Here is a 19,701-nt window from a genome sequence, read left to right on the forward strand (position 1 = left end):
GCCCTGACACAGGGAGCAGAGCCCAGCAAGGGTGGGTGTCTGGAGGAAGGCCAGTGACCCCCTCACCCGCATGGGAAGGATGACAGATCTCAGTCCTGGGAGACAGGGCACTTGGGAGTATCTCCTGCTACCAGGGCTCTCAGTACTGTCAGGAGGAAGGGCTTTTCCCAAATGGGGAAGTGGCTGGCCAGTGGGTATGTGAGAAGGGCTCCGGTGGCCAGAGTTGGCACGTACCATAGTGCCTGAAGCCCTTGGTGCCTTCTGGGAGCAGGGAGGGCAGCCTGTGAGTGGCCCACGGTGACCCAACAGCAAACCCACAACCCCTCAAACACCGAGTCAGGTCCCAGTTCCAAAACAACTCAAATGCTTTAATTGCCTGCCCCAGGGTCCACAGGCTTATCACAAACTCTTAAATAAGGCCAAGGGCCCCAGCTCCCCAGCCTCCAGCTCAATTCAGCACTTTGCAGGGAGGTGGCCCACAGCAAGCCTGGCTAATAAGGCTCTGGCTTGGGAAGTACCAGGGTCCCCAGTCCAGAAATTCAGAGACCTCCTAGGACGGAGCTGCCACTCAGCCTGTCTGCTTTAAGTCCCTGAGTCCCTATAGCTGCTTGGCTTCCAGAAAACACAACTTTCCTGGGTCAACGCCTGGTGTGGGTAAAGGCAGCTCAGGAAGTCACCGGACAGGCTGACAATGCAGGACAGGCCTGGGGCTTCCCTGGGGCAGGAGCAGCAGACCTGCAAGGACACCAGTCCCAGACTGTTATTGCTGCACCAGCAGCAGGGACCAGGGAAAGTGTGTCAAGCCATATACACTGTACAATGTACCACTCTAAGATAACCAAGTCCTAAGACACATAAAGACTATCTAACAAGAGGTTCTGCTTCCTCAGCTTCCTATTCCAGGCCTGGGCTGAGGTCCTAGACCTGTCTCAGGCAGGGAGCAGAGACCATCTGGCAACGGGTGTGTCAGGCATCTCCCCACAACCACCCTGTGAGGTAGGCCGTGTTGTCCTACGTTACAATGGGGAACGAGGGTTCAAGAGAGGCGAAGGGTCTGCCCAGGTCACGCAGCAAGGAACAGCAGCCAGCATTCGGGCCAGGTCTGTTGGGCTCCAGAGCCCACATGCTTTCTCTAGAGAAGAACAGGAAGTAGTCCTTTCCAATGAAGACCCTCACGTTAAAAAGCTGAGGGGCTCTCAGTCAGTCCAGCCTCGCAGGCCCCAGGGTAAGAGCTAAAGATACTCCAAGGGATTGGCCATACCCCAGCATGGACTCCTGGCCCTGGGCAGCAGAAGCAGAGGCTGATCCTAGACATTCGGCTGTCCCAACAGCACCTGCAACCAACTTTACAGGTGATGGCTCTGGCTGCCCAGTAGCTGTGGGCAAGGTGGGGGCCGGTCAGGTCCTGAGGCCTTGTGGCCCCACGTGGGCAATGCCAGGCCATTGAGCCAGGCAGTTTCCAGAAGGCTTCGGAAGCGGGCCTTCAGCGTGGGGCCAGGTGGGCCGGTACTGTTGGCAGGAGTAGGTGAGGGAACACGTGACCCAACCCCAGCAGTTGCCTCTGCTTTCTCCGGGCCAGGGGTTGGTAGCTTCCGCCCTGGTTTCCTGACCTTGGGGGCTGGTGACTTCCGAGCCTGGGCTATACTCTCTGGCTCATCTCTGGCCACAGTGGGTTCTGAGGTGGGAATAGCTCCAGCCTCAGTGTCAAAGTCACCTGAAAAATGAGCACATAGTCAGGCTACAGATCCTGCACCCTCAGGTCCCATCTCCTGGTCTTCAAAGCCATCCAGAACAGTGGTTCTTCCCCAAGCCAGGATGGCACCAAAAGGACCACACAGCCATCATAATCTTTCCCTGCATGTACCGGCTGGCTGGCCCATCCAAGCTGAAAAGGTGTACTCCTCCCCAGGGACTCCAAAACTCTGATGAAAAAGCACTGCTCAGGAGAGGCTGTTTGGGAGCAAGGATGAGAAGAAGGAGCCCAGCAGGTCAGGAACCACTCTGGCCACGTGGGAAAAGTGAGGCACAGGAAGAGAGTACTGTGCCATATGTAAGGAAGCCATCATCTTTCTGCCATAGCACCTCCAAAGTCAGAACAAGAGCTTTGGAGCAAGATCCCACACAAAGGCTGCCCCAAAGCAATGCCTGAAGGGAGGTGGGTGGAGGAGTTGAGCAGGGGACAAAAGGAGTCCCTGACCAAGAACACACCTATTGGATGCCAGGAGGAGCACAGGAACCCAAGAGAAATGAAGACAGGAAAAATTCTCTAGGGGCACCACAATGGGTAATTCCTCCAAGGACAGTGGAGGACCCATAGCTCAGCAATCCAGTGGGGACAATCTAGCCAGGGGCAAGAGCTGGGCCCTGGTCACTTCTTTGCCAGGCCCAATTCTTATAGGCTGGAGTTACAGCAGGAGGGAATGTGGCCCCAATCATTTCCATGTCAGCCCAGGAAGAGACTTGACCCTCTCTGGGTCCCAGACAGGTCCAGGGGAGGCAGAGGACAAGCCAAGAGGCTGTGTAGCTCTTGACACTACCCACACTCTAGCCCACTCTTCCTGAGACAGGACAGTCACACTTGCATTTCTTTCCACTCCACTGAGACCTCTGTCCCCACTTTTAAGTGTTTAGGCACAAGGAATGCTGATCAGCCCAACCCCAGCTCTACCTCTGCACTCAGGCCTCCACCCAGATACGGGGACTCAGCCAGGTGGGGAGGAAACCAGGAACAGGATCTTCAGAGAGAAGCCTGGAGAAGAGGCTGGGGGCAGGAACAGGGGGTCAGCAGGGAGAAAACACTGAGTGGGCAGGAGGCCTCGAGGTCAGGTGCACTGATACAAGAGAGAATAGGACATTCTTTTTCAATCCTGGCTGAAACGTGAGTGTACACACCACACAATGCTGCAGCAGCACGTGGTCCTCTGGGACATAGGAATGCAAGCAGAACAACGGTGCAAGGCCTCATTCACCCAGTGATGCCCATTTGTGGAAACACTGCTGTGCACATCAGTGCTGAGAGGCCCAAGGATGGATCCATTCAAAGGCAAGAGCGTCTGAGTGGGACCTCATCAAGTGTGAGCATGGGGAGCAGCGTGCCCTCCCCTCCCCCAAGATGAGGAAGACAGGAAAGTGGGCTGAAAGGACAGTTCAGGAGGGTGTTTACAGTTAGGATGAATTCAGAGCAGGAGACACCCAGCTGCCAATTCCAGCAGGCAGTGGGTTGAGATGAGAACTCAGAAGATGGATGGCTGGGATGTACAGAGACCTGGGTAGAAGTGACCACAAGTAGGAAACAGTGCCTGGCCAGAGCCTCAGGACACCAAAGGGGCCTGCACCAAAGATGTAGATGGCATAAGCACAGGAGGAGGGAGGCTCCAGGAAGAGGTAGCACCAAGGAGGACCAAAGTTCCCAGGGAAAAGAGCACTCAGTGACGCCTGGAGGGAGGAGAGAGGGGTCCCTAGAGCCCACCCTGGAAAGGCAGGCACTGCCGTAGAGTGAGATCCAGGAACCACTCAGCCATCTGCTGTGACCCCCCCCCCACTCACACAGTGCACACACCTGTCACTCGCTCACAGCTCTGGTGGCTACTGGGGCTGCCCCATGCTCACCCAGCTGGCGGCGCACGCAGTCTCGCCACTGTAGGCCCAGCAGATCAGGGTAGATGTCAGGCAGCTGGCGCAGTGCCAGCAACTTCAGCATGCGTGAGGTGCAGCCATGCAGGGCACGCTCCCGCAGCGCACGCTCCTCTGACAGTGTAGTGGGCCGCAGCTCCACACGGTGCTCCTGCAGCACATGGTCCACAGAGGCAGGAGGCAGCCGTGGGAAGAGCCGCTCCTTCACCAGGTGGATGGGCACGAAGATGGCGCCGGCCCGCACCACGTGGGGAAAGGGGCACTGTTGCGTGCATACAAACCTCTGCAGCTGGGACAGCAGCTTGCTGAGCAGTCCCTGCACTCCCTGGCAATCCTGCCATGCAGCCTGGCCCCACGGTCCGGCCATCTCAAGCCACTCCCGCAGCTTCTCTGGTGGGGAGTGGGCCACGGAGCCTGAGATGGCATCACACAGGGATGCATGCAGCCCTGTGAAACGCTGCTCTGGGGTGTCTTCTGGGGCTACAGTAGGAGCTGGAGCTGGAGCTAGAGCAGGAGCTGGAGCTGGAGCAGGAGCAGGAGCTGGAGCAGGGGCAGGGGCAGGGGCAGGGGCAGGGGCAGGGGCAGGGGCAGGGGCAGGGGCTAGAGTCGAGGCTGGGGCCGCCACAGCTATGGCTGGAGGGCTAGGCAGGGCCAGGTTGAAGCATGCCACTGGCAAGGGCTGAGTGAGAATCTGCAGTCCCATGGGTACAGATGATGGGGTGAGTGCAGGCTGTACAGGGGCAGGAGCTGAGGTGGGTGTGGCTGGGTCTGCAGCTGCAGGTAAGGGTGATGGACGGAGAATCTTGAATTTTCGGAACATGAAGGCCACAGAGCTGTGAAAGTTGGTTCTTGGTGTGGCCTCTGTGGCCACTGGCAACCCAGGTGCTTCTGTGACCATCTTTTTCAGCCCTGACAGACCTGAACCTATGTTCCCTGCGTCTGGAGTGTCCATGGTTGCAGTGGGCTTGGTTTGCACTGTAGGATCAGGGACTTGAATGGGAGCAGCCTCTGCTGTGGGCTTCTTCACAGTCAAGTCCAAGGCCACCTCCTCCCGAAGTGAGCAGCAAGGCTCTGAGGATCCCTCCTGGGTAGTTAAAGTCCCCCTGCAGTCTTTGTCTTGGCTTTCACTGGTAGCTGGGGCTGAATCTGGCTCAGCTGTGGCCTCTGGCGTCTGCACATCAAGATAGTCACGGTAGGGGGCCAGGCTGAAAACATTGTCGATAACAGGCATTGGTGGAGAGCCAGGCGGTCTAGCACCCTCCTTCTGTGGCAGAGACTGGTGCTCTTGAGCACAGGGGTGCAATGCTGGTGAGGTGCGGGGCACTGGACTATCTCGGATGACAATGGGAGCTCCAGAGTGTTCACTGAGCGGGGTCTGGAGCTGCTCTTTCCTGCAGCTGGGCAGCCATGTCTTTTCTTCGGTTTCCTGTGCTGGCTTTTCAGCAGGCCTCGTAGGCTCAGAGCATGGCTGACTGGCTGGCAAAGGCTGGCACGACTGCTGGAAGGCACTGGGCTGTGGCACAGACTGCACACTGTTCTGGGAAGGTGGTGTCCCTCCAAGCCCAGGGGATGCCCCATAGAGAGACAGGTCATCCCGGGCATAAGGAAACCCCAAAGTCTGCGGGGCAAAGTCCAGTGGGCACCGTGGAGCAAGAGGAGGCTCCAGCTTGAGGCCTGGTGAGGGTGCTGGGAGTGGGGCAGAGGGGTAGGAATAAGAGTCCAGTCCCACTGGCGGTATGTACGGAGTCTGGGCTACCTGCTGCCTCAGGTAGGGGCTGCCCAGCCCACCAACCTGGTATCCAGTCCCCTTATGGACTCCCAGAGGCTGCAGTGGGATCACAGAGCTGTAGCTGCCCTGCTTCTCCGGGTGACGACAAGCTGGGGGGCAAGGCAGGGCCTGTGGAGGGGGAGGGAGTGGGTAGTGGGTAGGCAATGCCTCCTGGCATGGTGGCCCCAGGGGCTGAGCCAGCTGTGTCCAAGGACTCGAAGGCCCCTCTACCATTGCTTGTTTGGAGTCCCCAGAGTAAGGACCTGTGTACTTAGAGGCCAGAAAGCCTGTGCTGTGGATGGTCCGATACTTTTCCAGGAACGCCTGGCATGAGGAGAAACTCACTGAGGGGTCTTTGCCAGATCCCCCAGCTGGCACTCCACGTAAAAAGGTGCTATCCAGGGCCTGGCCCTTCCCAGGAGCTGGGCCCAGAGAACAGGGTGGGTCAGCAGAGGACAACAGGGGCCCAGTCACCAGGGTCCAGTCAACATCCAGTGGCCTCTTAGCTGGCCCCTCCCCCAGGCAAGTCGAGAGCCCATAACACAGTGGGCTGCGGTAGACCGGTTTGGGTGCTGCCAGTGGTGGGCCCGGGTATGTGTGAGACTGGGGGTTGAACGGCAGGAGCTCAACAGGGCTGGAGTCCTGCATCTTCTCAGAACCTTCCGCTGGTGGGCGGTACAGCAGGCAGTTGGTAAACAGGCTGTCTGGCCGAAGTGGAGGTCCTGCTACGCTTGTGGAGTACAAGGGTGAGTATGGGGTCCAGGATGCCAACCGCTCAGATCCTACCTTGGAAGTGGCCCCCATGGGACAGGAGAAGTAAGCGCCCTTGTAGTTGCAGGGGTCCTGGTTACCAGCAGAGGGGGGCAGGCTATGTCCAGGCCCTGAGTCTGCTTCCAGGCGGGGCAGTTTGCCATATATCACAGGCCCCAGAGTCCCCAGTGGGCGCTTCTCCGCCATCACTGTGAAGGCGTCAAGCCCTCCAGGGCCGCTGCTACTGAATAGCTGACCTGGGAGAAAGAGGGAAGGAAGCAAGGCAGTTAGAAGTGCAGGGTGCCAGTCAGCAGTATAGAGGCTATGCTCCCTGGCTCACTACCACCCAAGAGCCTGGTACTCAACAGACACTCAGTTAAGAATGAATGCATGAATCATAAATGCAGACGTCTCTATTTTTTTTAAGCTACAAAATCCTTTGTTGAACAAATTCTTGTCCAATCTCCCTGCACATAACCCTCGCCCCAATCCAGGAGTCCTTTCTGTTCAGATTTCTTCCAAGTGACTCCCAAGACCCCTTCCTTGGGGTTCCAGATTTTAGGGCAGTTTTGAGGATCACTTGCCTTGGCTTATACCCACCAAAATAGATGGAGACCCATCCATCCCAAAGTCACTGATGAAGGAGATGGAACAAGTAGCAAAGCTCCTGCCTGTCATTCCCACTATTCCAAGATGCCACAGTGATCTCAAAAGACACCCCTGTATGGAAGACATGGGATCTGGGCATTGTTTTCAAATTTTGTTTCTTGTGACTCCATTGATCTTCCAGCCTTACCAAAAACAGCAGATCCAGGTCTCAAACCCAAGTCCCTAGGGCCACAGCCAATGCTGTTACTAGGCTTGGGGTCTGGAAGGCAGTCCCCCAGAAGAGGTGGCTGGGGTGCCTACATCTATACAAGCCACTCCCCCTCAGTGAAAGTCAAGGCTGTCCACCAGATGGTGCTGTGGTGCCAGCGGGAAGATCCCAGCAGAGGGGGAAAAGGGCCCGTGTCCACGCCCAGCCCTCAGGCTGTGGGTGGCTACTCCAAGGCATATGGGGTCATGTGGGGTGTGTGGGTGTGAGTATGTGTGTATGTCTCTCTCTCTCTCTCTCTTTCATCCCCTCTCCAGGAAGAGAGGTCCCAAGGCCCTAGAGTGGTAGCTGGCAACTACTTCCACTGTACTTTACTGATAGAAAAAATAAGTGCTAGAGAAAGACCGAGGCCCTGAAGCAAGGCCAAGCAAGGATGGGAACCCAGACCCTGAGAGGTCAAGGGTAGAGAATCCTCAGCACAGCAGGCATTTAATGACTCATGAAGGTCTCCATCTGAGACCTGTCTGCTGCACACTGACCAGCCTCTATCTCCCGCAGTAAGCACCCCATTCCCTGAAACCCTCAATAGGTTAGAAAGGATGAATCAGCTCTATCTTGCTATGATTAGACCACCAGCTAAGTGTCCCAGGTTTCTGTCACCAGCAAGCAAAGACCAGTCCTCTCTTCTCTTATGGCAGGGGTCCAGTGTCAGCCAGCCAGAAGCTCAGTGTTAGACTAGGAAGGGGTCAAGAAAAGACAAGGCAATGCCCACTCCACTCCTAGCTTCCTACAACAAAGAAGCCAGGCAGGCCTCTCAGAAAGAGTTGATTCATTGGGCCAGAATCCAACCCCCCCAGGGAGTTTAGAGAAGCTGGAAGAGGATATCAGAACTCAGGCCACAGAACCACTAATGGTATCCTATGTCAAGGACCTGTATCCTAGGGAAAAAGTCCCCATCAACTCCACAGAAATGATGCAAGAAGAGGTTGTACGTTTTGGGGGTGCTGAGCTCCCCCTCTGCCCTTGGGGAACTCTGATTAATTAGATGCTGGCTCTGGTCTCACCTCCCCCACATACTCCTTGGAGCCTGCTCTATATCCACCCTCAGCCACTGGGGTCTTTTTCTCCTGGGCTCAGTCCAACCCATGCCCTTTGCCCTGGAGACTTTCTGAGACCCCTCTGGACCCAGTCAATAGACACAAGGCCATCTGGGACCTTCAGAGTCTTGTGGGAGGAGAGGAGGCTCCAAGGAGCCAGCAGAGAACTCTAATAAGAGGCATAGAGGTGGCCTTATCTCCTGCCAGCAGATGGAGGACCCAATGTACACTCCCTCTAAGAAAGGGCCTTCCCTTTCAGACAAAATGTATGTCTCCTTCCTTGACATACAAAATGAGGTCACAAGCAGACACCTAGAGAGGGCTGGCCCCCAGGGAACAGGGTCCCATTACTCTTGGTGGGGGAGGGAAGTTCTATTGGTCCTTCGAACTGAGCTTCAGCCTCAGCCAGGACCCCAAGCAGGATCCTGAAGAGTCTGCCACCCCTGTACTCCCAGTCCTCTAAAGTTCTGTGACCCCATTCCCACTTCCACCTCCTAAGGGCTTCATGATGAAATAGGTGATTCCAGCCCAGTTGAAGGCAGCATCTGGACTCTTGGGAGGGCTGAACCACTCCACATGTATTCTCACACCTCCCACCTACTCAGCTGAGGCTCTGGGCTCTCCAGACACTACAACCCAACCTGGGGCAGCCCACAGTATCCAGCATGGGTGGAAGGGAAGCAAAATCGGATCTATTCTCCTTCCCCACTACGGGCCCCGCCCATAATCTTGGTGCCTGGGGCCCACAGTCGACTTCGCTTTGGGGCTCTGCTGCCCCAACCGACTCCACGGCCTTCCGGGTCTTCAAAAGCCCCTCCTGGCTGCGCTGGGGCACACGTGCACCCCAGCAGGCTGACACACTGGCCGCCGCCACGCATGCAAAAACGTGCCTGCACGTATGTGCATGGCCCAATTCTGCACACATGCCCCTCTATAACTAAGCTCTCCCCTCGTTCGGGCACCGGACACACGTGAGCACGCCGGCAGGCTGGCGCACAGAGCCCCACGGAACGACGGCCACAGACTGGCGGGAGGTCCCAGGGCAGGGGGCTGTCCGGCCACACAGTCCGGACAGTCACCGCCTTGGGGCCATCCTGCCAGCCTGGGCTGCGGCCAGATGGTGAGTCAAGCGGTGGCGAGGAAACCGCAGGGCCGCCCCATCCCAGCAGGGCGCGTCCAGGGCCCCGCGGCGTCTCGGCGTCCTCCGCCCCCTGGACCTAGCCGCCCCCACCGCCCCCTCAAACTCGCCCGGGCAATCCACGTGAGCCGGGCCCCGCGGGAGGCCCGAGCGCTGGCCTGAGCTCTCTCTCGCCAGCCCGGTGCCGGGGTCCCGCAGGAGCCCCAGAGGGCTACCAGGCCTCGGGAGCCTCGAAGTCCGAGGAAAGTGGGGGCAGTGGCACAAGCCTAGCCCGAGAGCCCTCCCGCCGGAAGCCGCAGCACCTTGGCCCCGGCCACGCGCGCACCATCCCCGGACCGACCGGTAGGGGCGCCCTGGGGCAGGGCCACCCACCCCCTCTCCACGCGCCGCCCGCAAACTCGGCCCAAGTTTCGGCGCCCGCCGAGCGGGCGAGCTCTACCTGCAGGACGCCAGGCTTCCCGCTGCCGCTGCCTGAGGTTGCAGCCGCATCCTCCAGGACCGCCTACGCAGCAGGTCCTTGTCCCGCCCGGCCCTGCGCGGGAAGTCACTGAGCCAAGCCCAGAGCCACCCTCCGCGCTGCCGTTCGCGCCGCCGCCGGGCGCCGTCTGCGGTCCCGGGCGGGGCGGACTGGGGGCGGAGCGGGGGCGGGGCGGCCCGCGGGGTGGGGGCAGAGCCCGGCCGCGCCTCTGGGAGCTCGAGCTCCCTAGGGCCCACGAGAGGGCTTGCGGGGGGCCAACTCTCTGGCGACTCGCCGCGGGCGCTATGCACTGTCTGTACCCGCAGCGCTCCGCGAACCACATTGCCTGGCGGGCCGGTCACCTGCGCTGGTTTAGTCATTCCGTTGGATCCTTCATTCGTTGGCCCTTCTTTCCTTCCGCTCTTCCTTCGTACTGGGGATTGAATCCGGGGAGCTCTACATCCCCAAACTTTTTATTTTTAATTTTAAGATAGAGTCTCGAAAAGTTGTCAAGACTGACTCAGCCTCCTACAGACAGGCATCACCGCGCCTGGCCATTCATTGCCACTTTCTAGCTATGTGACCTTGCGCCTGCCAGTTGACCTCATTGAGCTTCAGTTTCCTCATGTGTAAATCTGGAATTCTGTCTGCCTCTTAGTGGTCTCGTAGTGGTTGTGTTGTCAAGCTTGGAAGAGACTGTCTTAAACTATCTGGCACACAGTAGGGGCCTTGACTCCCTTGATGTACTAGTTATATTAAAGAGGGGAGGAGAAGGCCTCAACAGAGCAAATTCCAGACATGTATTTTGACCCTGTTATGGTACCGGAGCTGTCTGAGGAAAGGGTCCCACTTCTGGGGTGGGCCAGGAAGGAGGGTGCTGTAGGTTGAGGGATTGCTAAGAGGCCTGGTAGATAATCTCTGAAATTTTTTGGCAAGTGTCCCTCAGAGCTGGCCTGAACATGTGTAACCTGGGGGGCCTGATGGAGGTGGAGCATCTTGGGCTGGGAATGGTGCGTTGGAAAGTGGGGCTGGAGAGGTGAAAGGGCTGCCTTTGCCCTGGCTCTGGGCCATCTGATTGTTAGCTGAGGCTCCTTCTGTACTGCTCCTTTCTTAAAAGAATCTGGTCCTTGTAGTTCCTGAGCTGCACAAGGAGAGGGGACAGATGTGTGCAGTGAGAGAAGAGGACAGGTGGACATGCCAAAGGGCAGAGCAAGTTCAGGAGCAAAACCACCCAGGCTTCCTCCTTCAAATCAAAAGTCAGGGCGGCTTGAGTCACAGAAGAGGCAGGCCTGAGGCCACGGGTGCCAAGAATCAGGAGGCTGCTGGAAGGACTGGGCTCCAGGTAGGATTAGGAAGAGGATGTGAGGTCATCTGGGGAAAGGGGAAAGGTGTCATTTAGTTTAGAGCTTGAAGGACCTTAGAAATAGAGTCTGGAAAGATCTGGGGAGGAGAGACCCAGAGAGGGTTGGGACTTTCCCAAAATCACACCGCAGGCTAGGACAAAAACCCAGATCATCTGGCTCCCAGCCTGGGGATCTTGTTGCAGCCACACCTTAGCATCAGGAAAATGCATTTTTTTTTTTTTTTTTTTTTGCAATGGGGCGCTTAACCACTGAGCCACATCCCCAGCCCTTTTTATATTTTATTTTGAGACAGGGTTTCACTAAATTGTTTAGGGCCTCGTTAAATTGCTGAGGCTGACTTTGAACTCACAATCCTCCTACCTCAGCCTCCTAAATGGCTGGGATTACAGGTGTGGATCAGGAAAGTGCTTCTTTCCTGCAAAATCAGAGTCAAGCCTGACAGCCCCTTTTGCACAAGCTGTTCTTCCCTGTTCTTGCTCCTGACCAGCTCTGCCCTCTCCTCACCCTCCTCCAGCTCAGCCCCTACTCCCCATCCTGCTCTGCAAGGGCAGGAAGGAAGACAGTGTCCTTGGCTTTGGGGTCTGTCTAGGAGATTCAAGTTGTGTACTCAGGAGTGCCTGGTGGTCTCTCCAACCTCCCTGAGGCTGAGTAAGACCCCACCAGGTCAGGATGAACAGAGACCCCAAGGGCCAGCTAAGGTTCTGCAGCCCAACTGAGTCACTGAGTCATTTATCCGAATTCAGGAACACCTCCCAAAGACAGCAGTCCCATTGTCCCTTCCTTTATAGCCTCAGATAAACACCCTGGATTACCAAAGAAAGGACACAGAATGGGGGACTTGAGAGCTACTTTGTAATATTCTGAGCCTTGATTTCCTTATCACAAAATGGGAACAGTGAAAACCTACCTTATAGATCGTGATGTCAAATAGCATCACTGTGGGAAGCTCTTGGGGGTGTCTGGAGATTGTAAGCCCTAAGATTCTGACCTTTTCCTCTCTAACCTGAAGGTCATGTGCCATGTGCGCAGTCTCTAGTAAATGAAGGCAGTCCTCACAAGATGAAGGCCTTGGGAGGCCCCACGTGGTGTTTTCATTAGCACCACAGTCTTGGAGAGAAGTGGTGTTTTGACTGCAAGGCACAGCGAATCAAGCAGAGAACAGAAGAGCCTGTCCTTCTGTGGGTTTCCTGGGTGGAGTTAACAAAGACAAGTAGTATAGAAAAGCCCAAAGCTGATTATACCCTCCCCCACCCTAGCTATGCACATGCTTCCAAGGGGGTGTACACCCTCCCCCTCCTCCACCTGCCCCAGATTACTTTTCACTTCCTGGGAAGGCAAGGTAAAGGGTCAGCTCTTTGAACCTTGGTTGGTTATGTTATGGTTATTAATAATAATATCACTCCCACTAATGAGGTCACACGTGCTATTTACAAATCTTTTCCCTTCCTCAGAGGACTCTCTCTCACCCCAGAGGAAAGGTGGTGGGGGTAATCATCTTAGAGGCAGAAAAACAGAGAAGTGTGGTGCTTTGTCTAAAGACACACAGCAGTGCTTCCCTCCATCCTTTCAGACCCAGCTATAGAAATTGCCTCCTTCTGGGAGGCCCCCACACTCCTACTGATGAACCCACCGCCCCCCCCAACAGAGGTATATCTCAGTATTGGAGGATGGTGAGGCAAGGAGCTCCTACGTGGAGCTTGGCCCAGTGTCAGCCTCTTAATAGACATTATCTCATTTAATTCTTACAAACAGATGAGGCAGGCGTTTGTAAAAACAGGCAGAATTTGGCCTATGAGCTGTGTGACTTCAGCAAGCCTCTTAACCTCAGTTGGCTCTTCAGACAAGAAGGCACCGTTTCCACATGTCGGGCTCCCATTCCTTCACTTCTTGTAGTGCAAGCTGTAGAGGAGGGGAGTCAACTTGTTGGTCCACACAGCCCAGAAATGGAAGATCTCGGATTTTCTCAGGACTTTGACTCCAAGCCCCTCTAAGAGAAAAGCTCAGGTGCTATTGGTGGCCAGGAGCCCTGTGCCTCTTAAGCAAGCAGAGAGTGCAACTGGGCAGTGCTGATGGCTGTCAGCCTGGGCTCAGGCCCTTAGGAGTCTAGGATACACAGGACCTAGGGGGGTGCAAGGAGGGGACCAGATGGGCCAAGGTGGGCCACTTTCCAGATCAGAGCTTGCTTGTGCAGAGAGGCGGGGGGCGGGGGGGGGAGCAACCTGCTGCTGTGTCTGGGGGAGCAGGGAGTAGGGAGCCTCCCACACACTGAAGGAACCCCACCCCCACTCAGAGGAAATCAGTGGCTCAAAAGGGAATCTCAAAGGCTCAGAAAGCAGGGAGGGCTTTCTGGAGGACCATGTGGCCTACTGGCTCCGGAAAGCTGTACACAATGGCCTTTCTGCAGAGGAGGGAAGCCATCTCTAATTCCTAGCCAGGGTGGCTTGATCTGCCTTCTCTCCTTCCCATCCTTCCCGCCACTAAATATTAAGGACCCCAAGCTTTATGGGGTATCACAGTGAACGAGCTGTCTTCCGGTTCAGCTAGAGAGAACCAGACCTAAAGCAGACCACTGCGCTCCTGTTCTCGAGGCAGTGGGTGCTGTTCGCTGTTCCATCCATCCCAGAGGCCAGCCATCGGAGGGTCTGTCTGGCTGTTGGAGGCAGTAGGCAGTACCCCTCCCTACTTCCAAAGAGGTCTTTCTGGTACCCACGTCTGACCCCATCACCCCCAGCTCAGGTCTCCTGTGTCTCCCACTCTGACTCTGCATGTCTTCTGCTTGTCCCTGCCCAGCCAGCCTAGCACAGCAGCCCCTCAGAGCCGCCTAACTTTCCTGTGGGTCACACTTCCACCCTTTGTTAGATACACTCCCTTGTCCCCCTGGGGGCCAGGGCTACTGGTGAGCTTTCTTTACTAACTCCTGTTGGCCTCCTGCAGGAAGCCTTCCTTGTCCCTTCTGAAGCCCCACAGCCTTCCATGCCCACTTCCATTTGGCCTCAGCTCTTGGCTTCCCTACCAGGGGGGACCTCCAGAGCAAGGTCTGCCTCCAGGGGACAGGCTGACCAGGGCTAAGGTTATATCTGAGTTTAGTTTGGCAGTGGAGGAAGGCCCTACACATCTGAAAGAGAAGAAAAACGGAAAAACCCAACTGGGCCCAGAGGTGAGAGCCTCTGCTACCCAAGGTTGCCTAAGTCCAGGCACCCCGCCCCCAGCGCAGTCCCCTTAGGACCCTGACCACGCCTCAGCCCAGCAATAGCCTGCTTCCTGCCTGTAGTACCATGACATGGGGCAACTGAGGCCCAGAAGGCAGCTCCATGCCCAGGGACTCAGCTGGGCACGTCTGGAACCGGTCTACTGAGGGCCTGCCCAGTCTGTGGAGCAAGTGTCCTTCTTGTTCTGACAGTATTCCCCCCCCCCCATCCTCTCCCCAGACCTAGAATGGAAAAACACCTGGCTCAGCTCCACCTGCCTCTTGCTGTCTGCTGTCCCCTATAGGAGGCCTCCAGCCTGGGGTGGAGGCTAAGGAGAAGAGGGGGACCCCCTGAGAGGGAAGAGCCTGCAGCCCTCCCCACCCACCCCCACTCCCCACCCCTCACCCCCCCCACACCCCCACCCCGTGTTGCAGAAGCTGCTCTCTACCCAGGGCCTGGCTTCCTGCCAACCTCCCTAATCACCTCCTTCCCCCCCACCCTAGCCAGGGCCTCTCTGGGGATCCCCTCCCCCAGCCTTGGCAGAGCAGTCCCAGCTGTTTTCAGGATGGTGGTTTGGGCTTGGGCAGCTGGACCCACAGCCTGACTCCAGCCCAGTGCCTGTCTCTTGCTTTGGTCAGGCCTTGGCCTCCAGCAGGAATAACCTCCCCCTCAATTCCCCAGTCCAATGGTTTTGGGGGGCTGCCAACCAGCTCCTCCTTGCCCTACTGTGCCCCCTCCTACCATGCTGGGGCACCTCCCCTCCTACCGTGGGCAGGCCTGAGAGACTGTCCTTGAAGCATTCCTAATGCTGACTGGGGTGGCAGGGTCTGGCTAGGTGATTGGCTGCCCCCTCATTAGTGGCCTGCTGGGGTTTCCGTCACTTAGGGCTAGTTACCAGGCAACCACGTCAAAGGAGGGCTCAGCTCTGGCTCCTGGCTGACACAGCAGCCCGCTGCTGCTGCCCAGCAGGGAGGTGAGCTGTCCAATGGCCAGGGTCATGGTCATGGTCATGGTCAGGAAGCCTCTCCTCCTGCTCCTGGGAGGGGTGAGTGTGATGCCTCAGAAACCCCCTGTCACCTCTCAGCTTAGGCTCACAGCCCTGCCCCAGAAAAGGAGTCTCTGGGGCCCTCAACACAACACTCACACTTAAAGCCCTCATGTTTCCTGGAGGTTGAGGGGAGGCTGAGCAGGAGCAGAGAGGGGCACTTCTTTTTGGTACCTGGTATTGAACCCAGAGGTGCTCAATCACTGAGCCCCAGCCCCAGCCCCTTTTATTTTCTATTTTGAGACAGGGTCTCCCTAAGTTGCTTAGGGCCTCACTAAGTTCCTGAGGCTGGCCTCAAGCTTGCAATCCTCCTGCTTCAGCCTCCCAAGTCATGGGAATTATAGGTGTGTGCCTCCAATGCCCGGTGAGAGGAGCACTTTTGCCCCTTTTGGATCTGGGGGGATAACCCTATGGCTTTCCAGACCCTGTGGCCTGAGGTGGAGGACACAAGGAATCAGATTTCATAGCATATAGGGCTTGGGCTTTGAGTCTAAATCCTCTGCCTAACAGTTGTGTGATCTTGGAGTTGTTGATGGCCTCTCCTGACCTCCGGCCTCTGTTACTTCACTGATAGAAAGTTGATAAGCCCTGTCTTAGAGGGCAGTGTGCAGGGTATGAAGGCGCCTGGCACCCAGCCCTCTCCATACCTGTGTATTCCCTTCTTCCAAGCCGGCTGTGCGCTCAGTCCCAAGCTCCCCACATTGCAAGGGGACAGCACTGTGCATCCTAGACAGCCACAGCCCACACATGGGTCACCTACCATGGCTGGGTCATCCGGGAATGTGTTGTCTTCATATCCAAGAATAGTCCTGTGCCCCTACCCTGTCCCTTGCTCCCCCCTCCCTCATGACTTGGTTTTTTTTAATTTAACAAACACACATATAGCCTTTGTACCTGGCATGATTTTAAATGCTTTTCAAATATTAACTCATTTGATTTATTTAATCCATTTAATGGATTAAGTCACCTAATCCATTTATTTTATTAATCCATTTACTGGATTAAGTGAGGTAAGGCCAAGGTGGACGCAGAGCGCTGTGGGACACAGGCCCCGCCACATCTCCCTCCCGCGCTGGGGCACTTGAGCTGGGTCCCTGGGTTGCACCCAGACATGTTTCCTGCTGCAGGTAGCTGGGCTGGGATAGCCACTGGCAGGTCAGAGTTTCAGGAAGAGCAGTGATGGCTAATTAAAACTTCAGCTCAGGGAGACCCTCTTGGGGCAGAGATTGCCTCAGTCGACTTCCCTAGGGGAGTCTCCTAATTGGACCCCTGAGCCCTAGTAATGATGCAAACTCACCCGGTGTATGATCACAGGCAGGGAGGGAGGGGAAAGGGGGAAGGAAACAGGTTGGCAAAAAAATAATAACAAGCCTCCCTCTCATTGTAAGAGGTAGTGACTTTGGAGTCCCTAAAGTGTCACTTGGGAGCTGTGCAACTTTGGATGAACTGCTTGCCTCTCTGAGCTTTTGTTTCCTCACTGAAAAGTGGAGATGATAAAACATCCATTCCTGGAGAGTTGCTGTGAGAAGACTAGCATGGGAAGTACCTATCACAACGCCTGACCCAGAAATCGGGACGCATAAAATTGGAGAAATTAGCTGGGAGTGGTGGCGCATTCCCATGATACCAGGGGCTTGGGGGGCTGATGCAGGAGGATTCCTAGTTCAAAGCCAGCCTCAGCAAATTAGCGAGGCCCTAAGCTACTTCACAAGGCCCTGTGTCTAAATAAAATATTTTAAAGAGGGCTGGGGATGTGGCTTGGTGGGGTTAAGCGTCCCTGGGTTCAATCCCCAATACCAAAAATAAATAAATAAATAGACAAATAAACAAATAAATAAATTGGAGGACTTATCATCACAACAATTAAACCACTATCACTATCCATAATGTCATGTAGCGTTCAGTGACTCCTGGGAGAGGAGAGGAGAATGGACAAGCATTCAGTGGGGGTGAGGTCTGGCCTCCCAGCTTTCTCTCCAGATCTCGGACAGCCCTAGGTCCTGAGCCCGCGGAGTCTGAACGGCCTGCAGCAGGCAGGGCTGCAGGAGCCCAGTCACTGAGGGTCCTACCCAGATGGAACTGGAGCTGCAGGGTAGACCTAACTGGACAGAAGAGAGCCAGAAGACCAGGGAGTGCAGCGTGTGGTCAGGAGCCATGGGGCGCTGACAGGACTGGAGTTGAGCTGTGGCCATTGAGACAGCCACAGACTGCCCTGCTGAGAGCTGGGGTCTGGCCCTAAGTAGCCAGATTCTCCCGAAGGTCTAGGGTGCTTGTGTTAGAAGGGTCGGGGAGGGAAGAGGGTAGCAGCCCTTTCTTTTCAGGCCATAGCAAGGTCAGCACAAAGACTTGCGGTCTGCCTGGGGAGCAGGCCACCTCACCTACCATTCCTAAGGCCTCTACAGTCCACAAGTCCATCCCCCTACCCTGGCTCTCTGGCCCCTTCAGGAGGCCACACAGCAGCTATTCTCAGAAAGGCAGGATCTAGGCCAAGATGAGAAAGAGCCATGCCGACCTGGAGAAAGCCCCAGAACCCTCCAGCAAAATGGCCCGGCCTGGTGATGTCCCCTCTGTTACAGGCTGTCTCCTGGGCTGCTGTGGTTTAATGCACCCCTTGAATTTTATGTGTTGGAAACAACCTTCAAATTCTCACATGAAAGGTATCTGGAGCCTGACCTTGGGGAGGTGACTGGGTCATGAGGCTCTGCCAGCATGAATGGATTATCTATTGGTGGATTAATGATTCATGGGTTGTGGAGGGAGTGACTTTGTTTAAAAGCGAACTCTCTGGCACCCCACTCTGTTTCACCTGGTGATGCCCCGGCCATGTTCTGATGCAGCACAAAGGTCCCTCACCAGAAGCCCAACAGAGGCTGGCACCGTGCTCTTGGACTTCCAGAACCCTGAGCTAACTAGCACTCTATTTCTGATAAACTACCCCCTCTCAGGTAGTTTGCTCTAACAATAGAAAATAGACTGCCACCCACTCGGGAGCACCAGGCTACCGCAGGCCTGGCATCCTCCTCTTCCTTGGTCACTCCCCCAGGACAGAGCACTCTGCCCCGGGTGTCCCAGGAACCCTTCCCAACAAGCAGAACACAAATATTTTCCCAGAGAGAAAACTAGGGCCAGAACAGAGGTGTGAAAACAAGAACGCATTTCTAAGCCGCTGGTCATCACTAATAAGTCAACAATTCCTGGACAAACACAGCCACTCTGGCCCAAGCCTGGGCTCCATCCCCCTCCTTACCTCTGCCAGAGCCCCCTCCCCTCCTGCAGTCCCCAGCTCCTGACAGCCCAGCCATCTGCAGCTCACTCACTAGGGCTCCAATTAGCTCAGTAATTAGCACCTCATCAGGCCTGTCTGCCTGGGAACAGTTCCCCTAGGCAGGGGTTTCAGGAGGTCGCCACACCTTGGGCCCCAAAGCTGGGGCAAGTCCAGGCTGGCCAGGCCCCAGTCGGCCTCCCTGCTCCCACATGTGGCTCCCAGAATAGGATAGGGGGCCAAGGAATCCCTCAGGGCATGGGATATTGGGCTGCAGGGAGGGGATGGGCCCAGGACAAGGCTTAACTTCGTGGTCCCTGGGACCCTCAGTCAGCACCCAAACACCTTGTTCAGCCATCTCGCTCATTTGGTGATCCTGGAGGCTGGGGTGTCAAAGAGATGGGAAAGACCCAAGTGGGGTCAAATAAGCATGTGGCAGGAGGCTACTCTTCAAAGTCCCTACATGTGGCTTTAAAGTGTAGCCCAGAGTCTGAAAGGAGCTCAGCTCATCCTTTCAGGACCCTCAGACCTCCCTCCTTGGGGTCATCCCTTTGTGCCCTAGACTCTGCAGCTGCACTCCTTGAAGACCTCTCAGTCACTGGGCTCAATCCTTCCCCGCCAGTCCCTTGAAGTGGGTTGAGTGCCCTCCACACTGGCCAAAGGTGGCTGGGTTATGGGCTCTGGCTGAAATGGCTGTCAGAGTGGAGACAGGGTGGGGGTGGGGTCTGCCTGTGGCTGGTGGGTCAGAGAAAGCCTCCTGAAGAGAGGAAAGGGGAGGCAAGGTCCTGCCAGGGGACACATGGGCACCGCAGCGGGTGGCTCTGGGCTAAGCTGGCCAGATTGCCCCTTACTGAGCTCTGTGCCTCCTTCTTGAACACAGGAACAAGAGTGTGACAGGTTCCACAGAGGGTGACTGGAGGCTGGGGGTGGGTGAGCAATGGTATTGTGAGGTAGAGAGGGGCAGCAGCCACTCCCGCCACAGGGCACCGATTCACGTCCCCAGACACAGGGCAGCGCACGCCCAGGGAGAGAGGTCGTGGGGGTCATGGGGTGGAGGGCAGGGAACTAACTGCTCAGGCTCCAGGGAGGAAATGCAAGTCAAGCCTGTGGGACCAGTGCAAACCCCAAACCTGAGGGTGAGAGGTACAGGAGGCCCAGCCGGCAGGAAGTCAGCCTCACCCCAGG

General features: G+C 56.3%; 1 protein-coding gene across 2 annotated transcripts; it reads right to left on the bottom strand.

Annotated features, from left to right (window-relative positions):
• Positions 1 to 347: 347 nt before the first annotated feature.
• On the bottom strand, positions 348 to 9,821 carry C5H15orf39 (chromosome 5 C15orf39 homolog). Of its 2 annotated transcripts, none has more exons than XM_078049260.1 (3): positions 9,640 to 9,820; positions 3,610 to 6,408; positions 348 to 1,714 (listed from the first exon to the last, which is right to left on the bottom strand). In XM_078049260.1, exons 2-3 carry the CDS (start codon positions 6,356 to 6,358, stop codon positions 1,347 to 1,349), a joined length of 3,117 nt encoding a protein of 1,038 aa, XP_077905386.1. In that variant the 5' UTR covers positions 6,359 to 6,408; positions 9,640 to 9,820; the 3' UTR covers positions 348 to 1,346. The 2 variants fall into 2 exon arrangements, with proteins under 2 accessions (XP_077905386.1, XP_077905387.1); XM_078049261.1 differs by having other exon boundaries at positions 1,575 to 1,714; positions 3,560 to 6,408; positions 9,640 to 9,821.
• Positions 9,822 to 19,701: the final 9,880 nt, after the last annotated feature.

This window comes from Ictidomys tridecemlineatus, chromosome 5 (genome assembly GCF_052094955.1).
Source record: "Ictidomys tridecemlineatus isolate mIctTri1 chromosome 5, mIctTri1.hap1, whole genome shotgun sequence".
NCBI classification, from domain to species: Eukaryota; Metazoa; Chordata; class Mammalia; order Rodentia; family Sciuridae; genus Ictidomys; species Ictidomys tridecemlineatus.

What these genes read in the sequence shown, in the direction of transcription:
- C5H15orf39 (XM_078049260.1), bottom strand. Translation starts at nt 6,358, where the DNA reads ATGGCGGAGAAGCGCCCACTGGGGACTCTGGGGCCTGTGATATATGGC. An exon ending in CTGCGTGCGCCGCCAGCTGG is followed by an intron (nt 1,715 to 3,609) that starts GTGAGCATGGGG and finishes CTCATTTTTCAG; the next exon opens with GTGACTTTGACACTGAGGCT.